Raw genomic sequence first — 17,350 nt, 5'->3', positions numbered from 1 at the left:
GTCACTTTAGTCCTGTCCAAATCTTTGGGAACCTATGGACTCTAGTCTTCCAGGCTTCTTTAAAGGTCCATGGTATTCTCCAGGCAAGAATACTCGAGTGGGTTGCGAGGTCCTCTTCCAGGGGATCTTCCCGACCCAGGTATCGAACCAAGGTCTCTTATGTCTCCTGTATTGGCAGGGGGATTCTTTACCACTAGCACCACCTGGGGAACTAGTTATACTGTGGCGTGACTTCAAAATTGCAGAGGCTTAAAAACACAAAGGTTCTTTTTTTTTATTTCTTTTCTTTTTCTCTCTGCTTAATTTTATTTTATTTTTTTTAATTTTATTTTATGTTTAAACTTTACAATATTGTATTAGTTTTGCCAATTATCGAAATGAATCCGCCACAGGTATACCTGTTTTCCCCATCCTGAACCCTCCTCCCTCCTCCCTCCCCATACTCTCCCTCTGGGTCATCCCAGTGCACTTGCTCACTCTCCAAGTCCATCAGATTTTGGACGGGGGATCAACTTCATCTTTTTCATCCTGTGGGCCTCAAGATGATAAAGCATCTGCCTTATGCACACTACTGGTCAAATGATAAAAGAAGAAGAGAAGATGACAAAGCCTGTGTGGATTCTTTCAGCTTCCACTCAGAAATTACCTGTTACTTCTACTTCTACCTCCTTGGCCAATCATTCAGGGCACAGGCCAGAGTGGACACCAAGGCCTGGGGATGCCCACCTACCCCATTTCTGGAGGGACGGGTAAGACTAAGGAATCCTGAAGAGCCTGGTGACAATGCCACTACCCTACCGTCAACCCAGGAGCTACTAGAGAGTTCTAGAGCTTCCATTCTCTGGCCAGCTGTGCCTCACTGGCTGCTTCCAGGTTAATCACCCCAGGGAGCCCTGGTTAGCTGGCTTGTGTGACTCTGGACTGGAGTATCCAGCTAGGTTTCCACCGGCCCTCCAAGAGCTTACTCTGCTCTCAGGTTCTGGGTTCAGGTTGAGCACGAGAGAATCTGGAAGAGATGGAAAGGCAGAGGCAAGGCCGTGCTGAGGTGGTGGAGCCCTCACTTGCTGTCAGTGTAGCCCCTCGGGCTCCTGCCAGGCCACCTGCAGCTGCTCTGAGGCCCGAGCGAAGGGAGCTCCAATCAGAGAGTGCCAGGTCTTCCTGTGGGTCACCAGTGTCACTGAATCCAAGACAATGAGGGCCTGACATGGGTTCCACCGTGTCCTCTTGAGCGCTGGTCTGTCCCCACCTGCCCCATACCCACCGGAGCACAGCTTCAGACGCGACACCAAGCGCAGAGGCCGAGCATGGCACAGGCTTCTCCTGCAGCTCCCACAAATGACAGCTCTGTTCTCCACAACAAAGCCTTACATCACACACTGGTCCTGCTACTTTGGCCACATCCTGGCTGATTCACCACCCAAGAACCTATGGTGCCTCCCTCTTACCACAGAAGGAAGACCACATTCTTCAGCTGAGTCCTTGGGCCCCCAGAAAACAGCCCCCGCTTTGTGAGCCTGATGTTCTACCCATGCTGCACACCACCAACCCCTCTCCACATTGTCAGTACTCCCCACATCTCTGTATGTTGTTCATGCTGTTCCCTGGGGAGATCTGGAACTTTTTTTCAAGCCACCTTAGACACCATCACTTGAACACAGCCTTTCCTAGCTTTTTAAAGGGGCTCTCTCCTTTGTGTCCCACCACACTTTGTTGGCACAGTTTGTTTGCTATGTAAACCCTTCTGACTGATGTTGAGGCTGAAACTCCAATACTTTGGCCACCTGATGCAAAGAACTGACATTTGAAAAGACCCTGATGCTGGGAAAGATTGAAGGTGGGAGAAGAAGGGGACGACAGAGGATGAGATGGTTGGATGGTATCACCAACTCAATAGGCATGAGTTTGAGTAAACTTCGTGAGTTGGTGATGGACAGGGAGGCCTGGCATGCTGCAGTCCATGGGGTCACAAGAGTGGGACACGACTGAGCGACTGAACTGAACTGAAGCCCTTCTGCTTTGTGTCCACAATGTTTCATAACAATGTGGGTGCCTCGAAGGCAGGACTCTTTAGGGGCTTGTCTCTGTAGCTCCACAGAACTTTCCCAACAGAAGGTTATTGAACTGTCACTCAAATACACAGATGACACCACCCTATTGGCAGAAATTGAAGAGGAACTAAAGAGCCTCTTGATGAAGGTGAAAGAGGAGAGCAAAAAAGCTGGTTTAAAACTCAACATTCAAAAAACAAAGATCATGGCATCCAGTCCAATCACTTCATGGCAAACAGATGAGGAAACAATGGAATCAGTGACAGACTATTTTCTTGGGCTCCAAAAATCACTGTATATGCTGACCACAGCCATGAAATTCAAAGACACTTGGCGACTTGGAAGAAAAACTATGACAAACCTAGACAGCATATTCCAAAGCAGACACATTACTTTGCCGACAAAGGTTTGTCTAGCCAAGCTGTGGTTTTTCCAGTAGTCGTGTATGGATGTGAGAGTTGTGCCATAAAGAAAGCTGAGCACCAAAGAATTGATGCTTTTGAACTGTGGTGTTGGAGAAGACTTTTGAGAGTCCCTTGGACAGCAAGGAGATCAAACCAATCAATCCGAAAGGCAATCAATCCTGAATATTCATTGGAAGGACTGATGCTGAACCTGAAGCTCCAATATTTTAGCCACCTGATGCGAAGAACTGACTCATTGGGAAAGATGCTGATGCTGGGAAAGGTTGGAGGCAGGAGGAGAAGGGGAAGACAGAGGATGAGATGGTTGGATGGCATCACCAATGAATGGACATGAGTTTGAGTGAACTCCAGGAGTTGGTGATGGACAGGGAGGCCTGGCATGCTGTGATTCATGGGCTCGCAAAGAGTCAGACACGACTGAGCGACTGAACTGAACTGAGGGCCAGAAGAAACTTGAGTGGAAATGGAGTGTGGCTGTTAATGGGGACAGAGTTTCCCTTAAAGGTGAAACTGCCTATCAATTGTTCATTCAGTCACCCCAATGTCTTTAAATGTATTCACCAAGAGTGGCCTATACATTGACTTAATTGTGCATCCATCCATCCATTCATTTATTGATCCTGTACACGTTCATGGCCCACACTGAGGACTGACCTGTGAGGGTGGATTCCTGGCCCTGAGCCACCTCCCCCAACTTTTGTACACCAATTAAGATCTCTAAGTAGACTCTGTGTAATTGGGTCTTTGGGACATCATCCCTGAAGTACCCCAAAGTTTCTAAGCTGGGTGAATTTCCCCTTCTGCCTCTAAATTGCCTTGGGGATGGTGCGGTTGCCTGGTGCAGGGAGTTTTGAAAGGTCCCTGCTCCCCAGGAGGCTGTCAGCCAGCATGGGGCTGGGAGCTGATTGGGCGGGCAGTCCCTGGCTGCTGACAGTGAACCACGGGGCACCCTGCTCAGCCTTTAGCCCACCAGAATCTCCTAGTTCTACCAACCCTGACACATTGCAGAGAATGCACTGCATTCTAAGTGCTTGGTCTACTTCTCCCAAATTCTAAGAGCTCCACTTCACTGTATCACATTGCAAACACTTCACTAAACTCTACGACAGCCTAGGTGTGTCTTCTTAGTTTGGAAAGCTCCCGTAATGTGAAACTCTGGGTCCTGACCACTGAGGTTCCCTGGATAGAGGAGGCTCAGACCTGCTTCTTGGACCTGTTTTCTCCTGATTACAGCCAGTGAAGGTTCCTGGTCTCAGAAGCATCTTCCAGGAAACAAGGCACATGGATCTGGAAGAGGCTGAAGGTAAGTAAAAAAATGGTGACATGGGGCAGAGGAAAGGGCTGGGATCAGGAGCCCCAGGGAACTCCTGCAGCCCTGGTTTCCCCTCTAACTCACTGTGCAGCACTGGGCAAGCCCCTTCCTTCTTTGAGTTTCATTTCTCCCATACATACCAAGGGGTGGTCTTGCTGATCTGCAAGCCCCCTCCCAGTTCAGACAGGTGTCATCCAGGCTAGGAGCCACTCGGATTGAGCAGCCAGCTGCTCATTCCCAATGTGTCTTAGCCTCAGGAAGTGGCAATGGGACAGGAAAAAGTTGGCTGTGGCCAGGCTAGGGGCTTCAGCTTGGCCTTCAGAATCTGGGTGAGGAGGGGAGAGGGAGAGCTCCCTGCATGCTGGTGGGGCTAAGCAACAGGCTGGAAGCCAGTGAGAAAGGTGAGCACCATCCTCCAGGTGCACACACTCGGCCGTGATGCATACAGGACAGAGGGTTCAGTTGGGCTGGGAGAGGATAAAGGGAGGCTTCCCAGGAGAAGTGGCACTTGAACTGGTTTTCACATAGCATTTGGCCAGAAGATACGCTGAAAGACACTGTGGGCTCTGCAAACGAAGCTCCCTGGCCCAGCTCAGGGAAGCAGAGTCCCACAGCCTGCATCCACCTCCCTCCTCCCAGATCTTCTTGGCCGACAGTCCAGGACAGAAGGCTGAGCAGCCTTCTATCTGACATCCCAGGGAAGGCCAGTGCTCTCTTTGCTGCATAAGGCCCCTCCGCCCTGAGGCAGCACGCAAAGCTCAGGACCCCGCATCTGTGCATGTGATGGCATAGTACACAACGGCCCCAGCATGGGCTTGACTTGGTGGTGGAGGCCCAGGGAGACCCAGAGAGAGTCCACATTAGGAAGGATTTCGTGACGCGCCGAGTGGCCTGACAGCAAAAAGAAAAGTGTGTCTAAGGGAGTAACCTTCCCGTCACTAGAGGCATGCCAAGAAAAGCAGGATGAGGCTCAGCTAGGAACTGGAGAGGATTATTATCAGGGAATGGTTGAGGCTTCCTGGCCTGGAAGCACATGTGTTCTCATTCCTTCCGCTAATGCCTAGCACCCTGTCTGGGGTGTGACAGGAACTCAATCCCTTCTCGATTCTGAAAGCAATAAACATGGTAGGACTAACAGAAGGAAACTGTCTCCCGCAAGGGTGGCATTGAGAGGACTGGTGCCCAGCCCAGACCAGGCTTAGACAGTGTGTCCCACGGGTTCCAAGAGCCCGAAACACGAGGGAATGTTTAAGTCCTGCTCCTTAGCTGGTGAGAAGATTGGGAGTAGGGGGAGACACTTAGGAGAAAGATGTCCATCTAGGGTGATGAAAGACCAACCAATATTTGGGGTTTAACAGAAGCAAACATCTGCTATGAGCTCAGTGCAGCTGTCTTGCTGTTAGAACAGGATTCTAGACTCATCTTGCCAGGAACCTGCTGTTCAGCCTCAGTTTCCCTACCTGTACAGTGGGAGCTCCAATGGATTAATCTCTCAGAGCTTATTGCAATTTGATGCCTAGGAGTTCATGAAGCCCAAGGAGCCCTGGCTCAGGTTAAGAGAAAACAGGAGGCAGGCTGAAAGGTCCATCAAACTTTCACTCAAAAGCACATCAGTAGTCAGTTCAGTTGCTCAGTCGTGTCCAACTCTTTGCGACCCTATGAACTGCAGCATGCCAGGCTTCCGTGTCCATCATCAAATCCCAGAGCTTGCTCAAATTCATGTCTCTTGAGTCAGTGGTGCCATCCAACCATCTCATCCTCTGTCTTCCCCTTCTCCTCCCACCTTCAATCTTTCCCAGAATGAGGATCTTTTCTAATGAGTCAGCTCTTTGCATCAGGTGGTCGAAGTATTGGTGCTTCAGTTTCAGCATCAGTCCTTCCAATGAATATGATGAGGATGAATTCTGAAGGTCAATCCACAGTAGCTGATGAGCAGGATTTATGGGCTCACAGGATTTATGGACGAGCCCCTAATAGGCTCAGAGGCCAGGAGCCCCTCCAATACAAAGCACATGTGCTTCATGCATGGAGACCAGAGCTGACTGCAGAGGTAAATCAGAGTTTTGCAGGCTGGGGGATAAATGAGACAGGCATCTTCATCCGTGGGAACAGTATGATACAACTCAAGACTTCCTGAAAGCCAGGAGGACCCTCAGAGACCATCTAGCCCAGTAATTCTCAAAGTGTGGTGCCCTAACAAACAGAACAGCATCACTCAGACTGAATAAGATAGAAACTCTGTTTTCACAAACTTTCTAGGTGATTCCCATGTAATCCTTACAGGTGATTCTAAGATTTGAGGACCTTCCATCCAGCCCATTGTTCCCAAAACTGTGCTGCTAGAATACTTATTTGCAGGAGGTTAATGGGTGCTCTGTAAAAGGAGGATCTATGGTCAAATAAGTTTGGGAACTACCTACTCTCTGCATCACTTTCAGAAAGTCACCAATCACAGTGGTGTGTTAACGACTCTGAGAAGTTCCACAGTAAATTCTTTGCTTTTGATTAATCCAACATTGTTTCAAATTGCTTTTTCAGATTGCCCACATTTCCATTAACACTCTCTTAGAGAAATTCTGACCCACCTCATTCCTCATTTTTCACGTGGATCTATTGAAGATTGGAAGAAGTATGGGGACTGCCCAGAGTTTCAGAGAGAAAGTGTGTCAGGGATCAAAAAGGCCCTAGCAATACGCTTCACCCATAAACCCTGCACCCTCTTCCCCTGCCTCCTAGCCGTGCGTCCCTCCAGAGCTCTGTGATATGGAGCCAGTCAACAGCACAGAGGTGTCTGAGTTCTTCCTGAAAGGATTTTCAGGTTACCCTGCCCTGGAGCACCTGCTCTTCCCTCTGTGCTCAGCCATGTACCTGGTGACCCTGCTGGGGAACACAGGCATCGTGGCGGTCAGCGTGCTGGATGCCCACCTGCACACACCCATGTACTTCTTCCTGGGCAATCTCTCCATCCTGGACATCTGCTACACGTCCACTTTTGTGCCCCTGATGCTTGTCCACCTCCTGTCAGCCCAGAAGACCATCTCCTTTCTTGGCTGTGCACTCCAGATGTGTCTGGGTCTGTCTACAGGCTCCACAGAGTGTCTGCTGCTCACCATCATGGCCTATGATCGCTACCTGGCCATCTGCCGGCCACTTAGGTACCCCGTGCTGATGAGCCACCGGCTCTGCTGGTTGCTGGCGGGAACCGCCTGGGTCCTTGGTCTCTGCAAGTCAGTGACTGAGACAGTCATCGCCATGAGGCTGCCCTTCTGCGGCCACCGTGTGGTCAGTCACTTCGCCTGCGAGATCCTGGCAGTCCTGAAGCTGGCCTGTGGTGACACGTCCATCAGTGAGGTCTTCCTGCTGGTGGGTGCCATCTTGCTGCTGCCCGTGCCCCTGGCCTTCATCTGCCTGTCCTACACGCTTATCCTGGCCACCACCCTGAGGGTACCCTCAGCCGCCAGGCGCCGCAAAGCCTTCTCTACTTGCTCAGCACACCTGGCCGTGGTGATGCTTTTCTATGGGACTGTCATCTTCATGTACATGAAACCCAAGAGCAAGGAGGCCCATATCTCTGACGAGGTCTTCACGGTCCTCTATGCTGTGGTCACACCCATGCTGAACCCCGTCATCTACAGCCTGAGGAACAAGGAGGTGAAGGAGGCTGCCAGGAAGGTGTGGGGCAGGATACAGACCTCCAGGTGAGGGAGGCCAGGGCTCCTGCAGGTTAGCAGCTCAGGTCTGCCTTCGCCTACAGAGAGGATGGATAGGGCACAGGGTTGGGGGTCTGGAATCTTCAACCCAGAAAGGCAGCACCACCTCCCACTATTCCTGCCACAGATCTGAGCTCACAATTCCGCCTTTGTTCCTTCCCCAGGCAAGAGCCCTGGGCCAGCTCTCAGCATTAGTCCCCGCGTCTTCCCATCAGCCTCCCTGCTGTCCTCAAAATTTCAGTCTTGTTTCTCTCAATGTATCCTCCAAGGGTCATCCAAAGGGTTATTTCGGAAAAGTCTATTTGATCATGATTCTCTTGGCTGAAACCCCTGAATGGCTCCCAGAGCTCTCAGGATGAAATGAAAGGGCTTCACTGGGGGCATTCCAGACCCCTGTAGCCTGGCACTGCTGGTCATGACCAATCCCCTTCCCCGCCCTGTGCCCCACAGATTCCCTCCTGTCAACTGCACACACCAACCCGGCAAAAGTTGCGCACAGTAATGCCCGGCTCTGTGCCCTTCTTGGTTCTTCCCACAAGGCAGCTCCCACCCAGCACACAGCTACATGTGTAAAAGGACTGCCTGATCCTCGAGGCCCATCTTTTTATTTTTAAAATGAAATTCTCTAAGCTACACATGAGGTCCTTGTTGTTTTCCTATTTTATATAGAGTACTGTAAATCTGTTAATCCCCAACTCCTGATTTACCCCTCTCCCACCTCAAGGCCCATCTTGAATGACACCTCCTCCAGGAAGCCTCCCCACTCTGCACCTCTCACTGTGATCCACCTGCTTTATTTCAGTGTTGCTCTAAGAGCCAGTAATACGGGATTTCACTCTGTCCCAAGGTCTGGCCCTGCCCAACCCCAAGCCCACACCGGTTTCTCAAATAAACAGAAAATACATCAATGTAGGGCAGAGCCTGGGGTCCTCCCCAAATCTGAGCAGAGCTGAGATGAAGTTCACAGATGACAGGCACAGTCTAGCGCCTGGGGAGCTCACAGCAGAGGCAGTGCCAAGGCCCAGCCTCCACGATTTCCAGCCCAGCCCAGGCCCTGGGACACTGGTCACCGGAGCAGCTGAGGGTCTGGCTTCCTCTGTCGCTTTAGCAGCAGCCGCTCCACTGCCTCCCTGCCGAGCGTCCAGGCTTCATGTGGCCTTGGGGAGACTCTGCTTCACCTGTCTTCAACCCACCTACTAAGACCCTGCCATTTCCACCTCTTCCTGGAGCTCGGCCTCTTCCCAGGTTTGAACACACAGAGGAAACGGACTCAGGCTTGACAGCATCTCCATTCCCTGCCCCCTCTGGCCTCAGTGGTACCATCTTGTGTGATGGGAGAGCTCAGCCGCTGAGCAGCAGGCCAGCTCTCCTGCGCCCTGTAGGTAAGCACAGTGCTTGTCTGAGCCCTCAGGTACCCTCCAGTCTGTCTTCCTGCTTCCTCTGCTGGTCAGAACAGAGGCACAGAGGAGAGCAGCACAGCCCGCAGCCCACAGCTGACCAAGCCCGGGCGAAGCTTCTGCAGAGATGTTCTGCTAGGCCTTTGATGCCATGACAGGAGTTTGGACTTTATGCTGTGGGGACGGGAGTTTACAATCACACTTCCTTTTAGCAGGGTCACTGATTAGACACCATACTTCACCCATGAAACTGGCAAAGAACTTTTCTAACATATATCGCTAACTATAGTGCGGTGAAGCAGGTAATATCATACACAGCTGGGGAGGGTGTGAATAAATTTGTATGAACTTCCTGCCAAGTAAGTTTGGGTATCAGTTAAGAGACATGAAAACTTCACACCCTTTGACCCAACACCTCTAGTTTTAAGAATTACTCAGAGAAAATTGTTACAGGTACAAAGATTTGTCTATTTATCTATCTATATGTCATTAATCACAGAGGTATTTTTGGTAACAAAAAATTCTAAGACTCATAATGTCTAACTGGTGCAGAATGTGTAAGTAAATTCTGGTGGAGCCCAATGATGGACTGTGACCCAGCCATTGTAAATCTTATTTTTTGAAGAATAATTGATGATGGAAAATGCTCACACTGTAATTAACATAAAAAAGGTAGAACAAGTAGCTTTGTACTCAATATAATCTCAATTTTTAAATGATATTTTCTTAAGGATATATGGATAAGTATGTATAAAGAAATTCCTGGAAAATTAGGACAAAATATTAACTTACAATTGTTTCCTAAAGGTGATGGATTTACAGATTAATATTGCCTTCTTAATTATTCTTTCCAACCTTGTTCAATACTTCTAAAATGAACATGAGTTAGAACTTAAAAGATAGTATTATTTTTGAGAAATGGAAGATCATGTGGCTCCAGATAGAGCACAGAGCAGAAGCGCCCACGCCCGAGGACAGGAAGTGAGGAAGCGGGGATGGGGCCTGAGCCATGTGGGTGGTCAGGAAGACAGCCTGGAGCTGATGTCCTGGGGACATCGGGCTGAAGGCAGAGATGGCTGAGAAAGGAGGAGACTATGGATTGATGCTTGAGCTTCTGGGTTTTCTGGGTGGATATCGTATCACCCTGAGAGACGCCCTGAGAGATAAGGAAGACAAGAGTAGGCTGGAGGTGGCAGGAGGGCTGGAGGGAGCTTGTCTGTGGGCATCCACGGAGTGGCAAGATGGTCCCGTTCCTCAGCAGTTAGAAAACAAGCGGTGACAGTGTTCCAGTGTTTTATTTCGACCTGTGTTCTTGACAAAAAGATATTTCCAGAGAAATATCACAGTTTATTCAGAAAATGTGCAATTGCTGCCGCATTATTTAAGGCTGTTTTTAGTCCTAAGCTCTGTCAAGTTGTCATCGTTTCTTGTGAAGGAAAGAGAAAGGCACGGGAAGGGAAACATGAAAGGGAACCTGCAGAAACTCACACACCCAGCGCGATCACTGACTTCACATCCGTCACAGGGGCCCAGGGCCTCACCCTGTACAGCAATTCCCTTTCCTTAACCTTCCCTGGTGGCTCAGTGGTCAAGAACCTGCCTGCCAGTGCAGGAGATACAGTTTCGATTCTTGGGTGGAAGATCCCCTGGAGAAGGGAATGGCAACTCCAGTATTTCTGTGTAGGAAAACCCATGGACAGAGTAGCCTGGTGCACTACAGTCCACAGGGTCACAAAACTCACAAAAAGAGTCAGACACAACTTAGAGGCTGAACTATAACAACAACCTTTCATGAGCACAGGTTCCCACAAAACTGCCAGGGGACACCCCACTTCATAGCCCACAAGATTCAGGTCCAAGGAGCAGGGCTGCAGTGAGACCCAGTCTTCAGATTCCTGTCCAGTGTCTCTCCTGTGCCCACCTCACCCAGCCAGGCCCTCCTGGGGCAGCACAGGGAACCTGGAGTCTTTGAAGCCACATTGTGCCAAGTCTGCAAATTTATGTCATTGCAGAGTCTGAACTTTAAATTGGGCAGGGAATACGAGTCCCGGAAGGCAGGGAGCAGGAGAGAGGCCTACATGGCAGGGGACAAGGAGGCTGAGCCTCGGGAGCTCGGGGCCTCGATCCTGGCCCACCCCAGCACAGTGTGTCTGCTGGTAATGAACTCAGCACTCCCTCCCCCTGCTCTCCCAAGCCTCAGATCACCTCACCTGGCAGCTTCTCCAGCCACCTGCCTGCCCTAATGTCACTGGACAACAGGTAGGAGGCAAGGAAAATCCATCTAGCATGTTGACTATTCTCATGAAATCTTTTTAATCATACAGAAACCAGAATACCTGCTTGGAGAAGGGAACAAAGTGATACTACAATACCACTACCACTTGCTGAATACTTACCCTGTGCAAACGTCCGTGCAAACGCCTTTCACTGAATCCTCAAATTCCCCCACAAGGAAATACTATTCTTATCCCTACAGGTAAGGAGGCTGAGACTGAGAAAGCCATTAGCAAGTGGCAGGTCTCAGACTTTGGCTTGGCGGTCTGACTCCAAAGCCCACATTCATCGGCTCTGCTGTTACAGTGTGGAGTGATGTGGGAATCCAGATGCGGGAACTTCTGGGTCATTCTAACAGGAGCTTCTTCTTGTGCTCCTCAACTTCCTTTTAAAATCATGTCTGTTCAGAATGGGAGAAAATAATAGCAAATGAAGCAACTGACAAACAACTAATCTCAAAAATATATAAGCAACTCCTACAGCTCAAATCCAGAAAAATAAATGACCCAATCAAAAAATGGGCCAAAGGACTAAATAGACATATCTCCAAAGAAAACATACAGATGGCTAACAAACACATGAAAAGGTGCTCAACATCACTCATTATCAGAGAAATGCAAATCCAAACCACTATGAGATACCATTTCACACCAGTCAGAATGGCTGCGATCCAAAAGTCTACAAGCAATAAATGCTGGAGAGGGTGTGGAGAAAAGGGAACCCTCTTACACTGTTGGTGGGAATGCAAACCAGTACAGCCACTATGGATAACAGTGTGGAGATTCCTTAAAAAACTGGAAATAGAACTGCCTTATGATCCAGCGATCCCACTGCTGGGCATACACACTGAGGAAACCAGAAGGGAAAGAGACACGTGTACCTCAATGTTCATCGCAGCACTGTTTATAATAGCCAGGACATGGAAGCAACCTAGATGTCCATCAGCAGATGAATGGATAAGAAAGCTGTGGTACGTATACACAATGGAGTATTACTCAGCCATTAAAAAGAATACATTTGAATCAGTTCTAATGAGGTGGATGAAACTGGAGCCTATTATACAGAGTGAAGTATCCCAGAAGTAAAAACACCAATACACTATACTAACGCATATATATGGAATTTAGAAAGATGGTAACAATAACCCTGTGTACGAGACAGCAAAAAAGACACTGGTGTATAGAACAGTCTTTTGGACTCTGTGGGAGAGGGAGAGGGTGGGATGATTTGGGAGAATGGCATTGAAATATGTATAATATCATATATGAAACGAGTCGCCACTCCAGGTTCGATGCACGATACTGGATGCTTGGGGCTGGTGCACTGGGACGGCCCAGAGGGATGGTATGGGGAGGGAGGAGGGAGGAGGGTTCAGGATGGGGAACACATGTATACCTGTGGCGGACTCATTTTGATATATGGCAAAACCAATATAATATTGTAAAGTTAAATAAAATTAAATTAAAAAAATAAACAAAAAAAATAAAATAAAATCATGTCTGAAGCTTAAAATCAGAATGAAACGGTTCAAACTAGATTCACCAGCCGATGAAACTGACATGATATTTACCTGGGTTGGAAGTTGCTAGAAAGATGAGGGAATATTTCAGGGATGGTACAGAGTCTAAGAAACCACACTGGATAATTCCATTTCACACGAGGAGAAACTCAACGAAGGTCAGCCCCAGGGAGGAGGTGGGTGTGAGCTGAGCCTTGGAGGATGAGTACAGAGAGAAAGTGCTCCGGCCTGAGGAAAGCAGAAGAGGGAGGGGACAGGAGCCGGTGGGGTTTGTCCACCATTGGAGAGTGTGGTCTGCTGAGGTGGGGAGGCATGCTGAAGGTACAGGAGGTGAGGCGGGTTGAGGGGAGGCCAGAGCCTGATGACAAAGCCCTCCGATGTCCATGCCATTCCCACTTGGTCTCTGATGGAGATAAGTTTGGGGAGAGAAATGCAGAGTTAGGTGGTTTCCTACCATTTACTTGCCTGGAAACACCCCCACTCCTGTGTCCAGTGTCAGAATTGGAGGTTATCAGGACTCTTGGACATAGACAAAGGCCTTATACTTGAATCTGAAATGAAGCTGTGGACTTAATCCAGCCACATGAAGTCATAACCTAGGAGAGACCTGCCCTTTTAACTTCTGCTTTCCAGACCTCAAGTTTTACTCTGTCTTTACATTCGAGACTCAAAGAGAATCTAGATGTTTCTAAAGCCAAGTGAGAGGAGGGAATAGGATCAAGGTCACCTGAAGAAAAAGGGGGTGCCTGCAAACACTGCGAGGGAAGAAGGCACATAAGCCTCTGCTGTGTCGCCAGCACTCAGTGCATAGTAGGTGCACCATATTAATATCCTGGATGTGCGACTTAATAAGCCATCACACTCAGGCAGTTATTCACCTGTTTGCCAAACTTCAGCAAAAGAATCCCTACCTTCAAGTGTTTGCATGGGTAAGATTTATGGTCAATGACTGACCCAGATTAATCACCTACCCCATATGATCCAGAAACTTCCTTAACAATATCACCCTGATTTAGGCTGGAGGAGGGAGAACCAGCACAAGCTCTGGGGAGAGAGGGAGTCCTGACAGATGCTGGAGGTCTTGTCTGGGAGGAGGGGAGCACAGATCCAGCAGGTGCCATGGTTGAAGGCACAGTCTCTGACCTGAAGCCTTGCCGCTAGGTGATTTACTGGTACTTTTTAATGTGAGTCTCATCTGGACTACACAGAATCCCCACTTTTCAAGAGGAAATTGAGTCTCACAGGCCAAGTGACTTGGTCGATATTGCAGAGCTATTCTTAATTATCAGAGAAGGCAATGGCATCCCAATCCAGTACTCTTGCCTGGAAAATCCCATGGACGGAGGAGCCTGGTGGGCTGCAGTCCATGGGATTGCTAAGAGTCAGACAAGACTCAGCGACTTCACTTTCACTTTTCACTTTCCTGCATTGGAGAAGGCAATGGCAACCCACTCCAATGTTCTTCCCTGGAAAATCCCAGGGATGGGGGAGCCTCGTGGGCTGCCGTCTATGGGGTCCCACAGAGTCGGACACGACTGAAGCGACTTAGCAGCAGTAGCAGCATACTTAGTTATGAAGCTGTGAAGCAGTGCTGGGTTTTTGAACTGACGATCTGTTGACTGACTGGCCTTGGAAGCATTCACAGTATGAGGCGCCTGGACGAAGTAGACAGAGTCTGCTCTCAGGTGTGACAGAGGAGACAGGTGTGCAACATAAGAACACGGAGGGTGGCCAAGGGCTGTGGGAGGAAGAAGGGAGCAGGCAACTGTGCAGGGGGCAGGTGGGAGACGAGGAGAGAGGAGCGGGGCTCTGAAGAGGACAAGAAGCATCCCCCTAGTGGGGAGGAGAGGGAGGACAAGCCTTCAAAATGGAACTTCTTGGGCAAAGTTATAGCTCTGGGGACAGACATGGTTTATTTAGGAAGAGTAAGCTCACCGGCTGATATGAACGATAGATGCAATTCTACAGGAAGAATGAGAGGGAGGGAACCATTGCTGAAGGACTGAGAGGACTCTAATGTTGTCATGGGGCACTGGCCTCACGTCCATCAAGGAGTGAAGAGATGGAGGGAGGGAAGTTCACTATCAGCTCCTATTTATCCCTAAGAGCAGGGGGTCACCTGGGCCACAAGACAGCTGTCCATCTGACACTTGACACTTGGCTCCCTCCAGACACTGGCATTTCCCAAGGGGCTGAGCCCACCTCAGAAGAGACATTGAGGCTCCTGGGCAAAGATGTGGCCGCTTCCCACCTTCCCCTTATAGAGTGGGTCAGTGACCCAGGACACCTCTGCCAGATTAGAACCTGCATTTCCCTCCTGTGAAATATTATTGTCAATATCATTTATTCTAAAAAGCTATATGGAGGCCAAGAGGAGACTCAATTTTCTTCTATGTCGAGAGTTAAATATTGTGACCAGTGACTCTATTGGGATAAGTATGTTCTTGTATATTCTTTTAAAATTCAATTCATGGTCTCTGATCTTAAGGAGAGACACCTGAATAAGTCCTGAAAAGACACCTGAGGGTCCTCTCTGTCGTTCAGCAATGGTTCCCTCCCTCTCATTCTTCCTGTGGAATTGCATCTATCGTTCATATCAGCCGGTGAGCTTACTCTTCCTCAATAAACCATGTCTGTCCCCAGAGCTATACCTTTGCCCAAGAAGTTCCCTTTTGAAGGCTTGTCCTCCCTCTACTCCCCACTAGGGGGATGCTTCTTCTCTTCAGAGCCCAGCTCCTCTCTCCTTGTCTCCCACCTGCCCCCTGCACAGTTGCCTGCTCCCTTCTTCCTCCCACAGCCCTTGGCCACCCTATGCAGTAGAAATGTTCAACCTTTATGCCCAAAGGAATGAGGTGACCATCACTCATCACCCACGTGCCTTCCCAAGCTCATCCCACTTAATTTGAGAAAGAGGAGCAGCGCTTGTTACAAATGCGGCATCTCTTGTCCACATAGTTTTCTTACTGATATAGCCCAGCACCTAAACACCCTGCACAGGGTAGGCACTCAACAAATCCTCAGTAACTGAATGAATCTGAAATCCTATGGGCATCATTCAGCCACATGAAATCATAACCTAGAAAACGTGCTTCCTCTTAATAACCAAGAGTACTGCAGATTCAAAAGGAGCTCAAGAAACAAGAATTTATTCTCTTGTCTCCCCTAGGGCAGCCTGGGGAGAAGAGAGAAGAGCCTAGGTGATTATAATGGACCCTGTCTCCTGTAACTTACACCAGAACTACAGAACTGAGGGGGCTGGCTTGCAGACCTGAAGTCCACTCTCTCATTGTACCGATGGTGAAACTGAGTTCCAGAGGCAGGGCTGACCCGCCCCAGGTCACACATCCATGTTGCTTGGCTCCCAGGCCCACTGGTGCTTTCATCCAAACCTTCATGGTGCAGATGGGAAAAGAAAGACAATGAGACGGATGAAGAGTGAGACGAATGGGGCAAACCAGACGGTCGTGACAGACTTTGCCCTGCTGGGGCTACACGACCACCACAACCTAGAGATGGTCCTGTTTTTACTCTGCCTGGGCATCTACTCCATGAACGTGCTGGGGAACGCCCTCCTCATCGGGCTGAACATGCTGGACCCCCACCTGCACACCCCCATGTACTTCTTCCTCAGCAACCTGGCCTCATGGACATCTGTGGCACATTCTCTTTCATGCCTCTCATAATGGTCAACTTCTTGGAAACCCAAAGCACCATCTCCTTCCCTGGCTGTGCCCTGCAGATGTACCCTACCCTGGCGCTGGGCTCCATGGAGTGCGTGCTCCTGGCCATGATGGTGCATGACTGGTACGTGGCCATCTGCCAGCTGCTTTGCTACTCAGAGCTCATGAGCTGGCACACGAGCATGTGGATGGTGGCACTGAGCTGGGGGGAAGGCTTTGCCAACTCCCTTCTCCATTCCAATCTCACCTGGAGCCTCCCCTTCTGTGGCCACAATATCATCAATCCCTTCTTCTGTGAGAACTTGGCAGTGCTGAAACTAGCCTGTGGGGACATCTCTCTCAATGCACTGATATTAACGGTGTCTTCAGCTGTTGTGACACTGCCCCCACTGCTGCTCATCTTCCTGTCCTACGTGTTCATCCTCACTGCCCTCCTGAGGGTGCCCTCTGCTGCCGGCCGGCACAAAGCCTTCTCTACCTGCTCTGCCCACCTCACAGTGGTGGTGATTTCTATGGGACTATCTCCTTCATGTATTTCAAGCCCAAGGCCAAGGACCTCTACTTGGATAAGCTTCTTGCATTGTTCTACGGGGTCGTGACCCCATCGCTTAACCCCATCATCTACAGCCTAAGGAATGCAGAGATGAAAGCTGCTGCGGTAGCTCTGCTGAGGGGAGATCTCCTCTCCAGGAAAATATCCCACTTTCCTGTTGTTCTCTAAGTCCATCAGGCAGGTGTGTGTGTGCTAAGTCACTTTAGTCCTGTCCAAATCTTTGGGAACCTATGGACTCTAGTCTTCCAGGCTTCTTTGTCCATGGCATTCTTCAGGCAAGAATACTAGAGTAGTTTGCCAGGTCCTCTTCCAGGGGATCTTCCCGACCCAGGTATCGAACCAAGGTCTCTTATGTCTCCTGTATTGTCAGGGGGATTCTTTACCACTAGCACCACCTGGGGAACTAGTTATACTGTGGTGTGACTTCAAAAT

General features: G+C 49.5%; 1 protein-coding gene and 1 pseudogene across 1 annotated transcript; both read left to right on the top strand.

The window, feature by feature from the left end:
- The first annotated feature begins 6,548 nt into the window (after positions 1-6,548).
- On the top strand, positions 6,549-7,487 carry LOC109562703 (olfactory receptor 13J1-like). Its single transcript, XM_019965717.2, has one exon. The coding sequence runs from the start codon at positions 6,549-6,551 to the stop codon at positions 7,485-7,487; it is 939 nt and encodes a 312-aa protein (XP_019821276.2).
- Positions 7,488-16,113: 8,626 nt separating this feature from the next.
- LOC109562513 (olfactory receptor 2S2-like) lies at positions 16,114-17,086 on the top strand (annotated as a pseudogene).
- The last annotated feature ends 264 nt before the right edge of the window (positions 17,087-17,350 follow it).

The sequence above is a fragment of the Bos indicus genome, chromosome 8, assembly GCF_029378745.1.
Source record: "Bos indicus isolate NIAB-ARS_2022 breed Sahiwal x Tharparkar chromosome 8, NIAB-ARS_B.indTharparkar_mat_pri_1.0, whole genome shotgun sequence".
NCBI lineage: Eukaryota > Metazoa > Chordata > Mammalia > Artiodactyla > Bovidae > Bos > Bos indicus.
Note: the sequence above shows the minus strand (reverse complement) of the source record. Positions and strands in the feature narration are given on the sequence as shown.

What these genes read in the sequence shown, in the direction of transcription:
- LOC109562703 (XM_019965717.2), top strand. Translation starts at nt 6,549, where the DNA reads ATGGAGCCAGTCAACAGCACAGAGGTGTCTGAGTTCTTCCTGAAAGGA.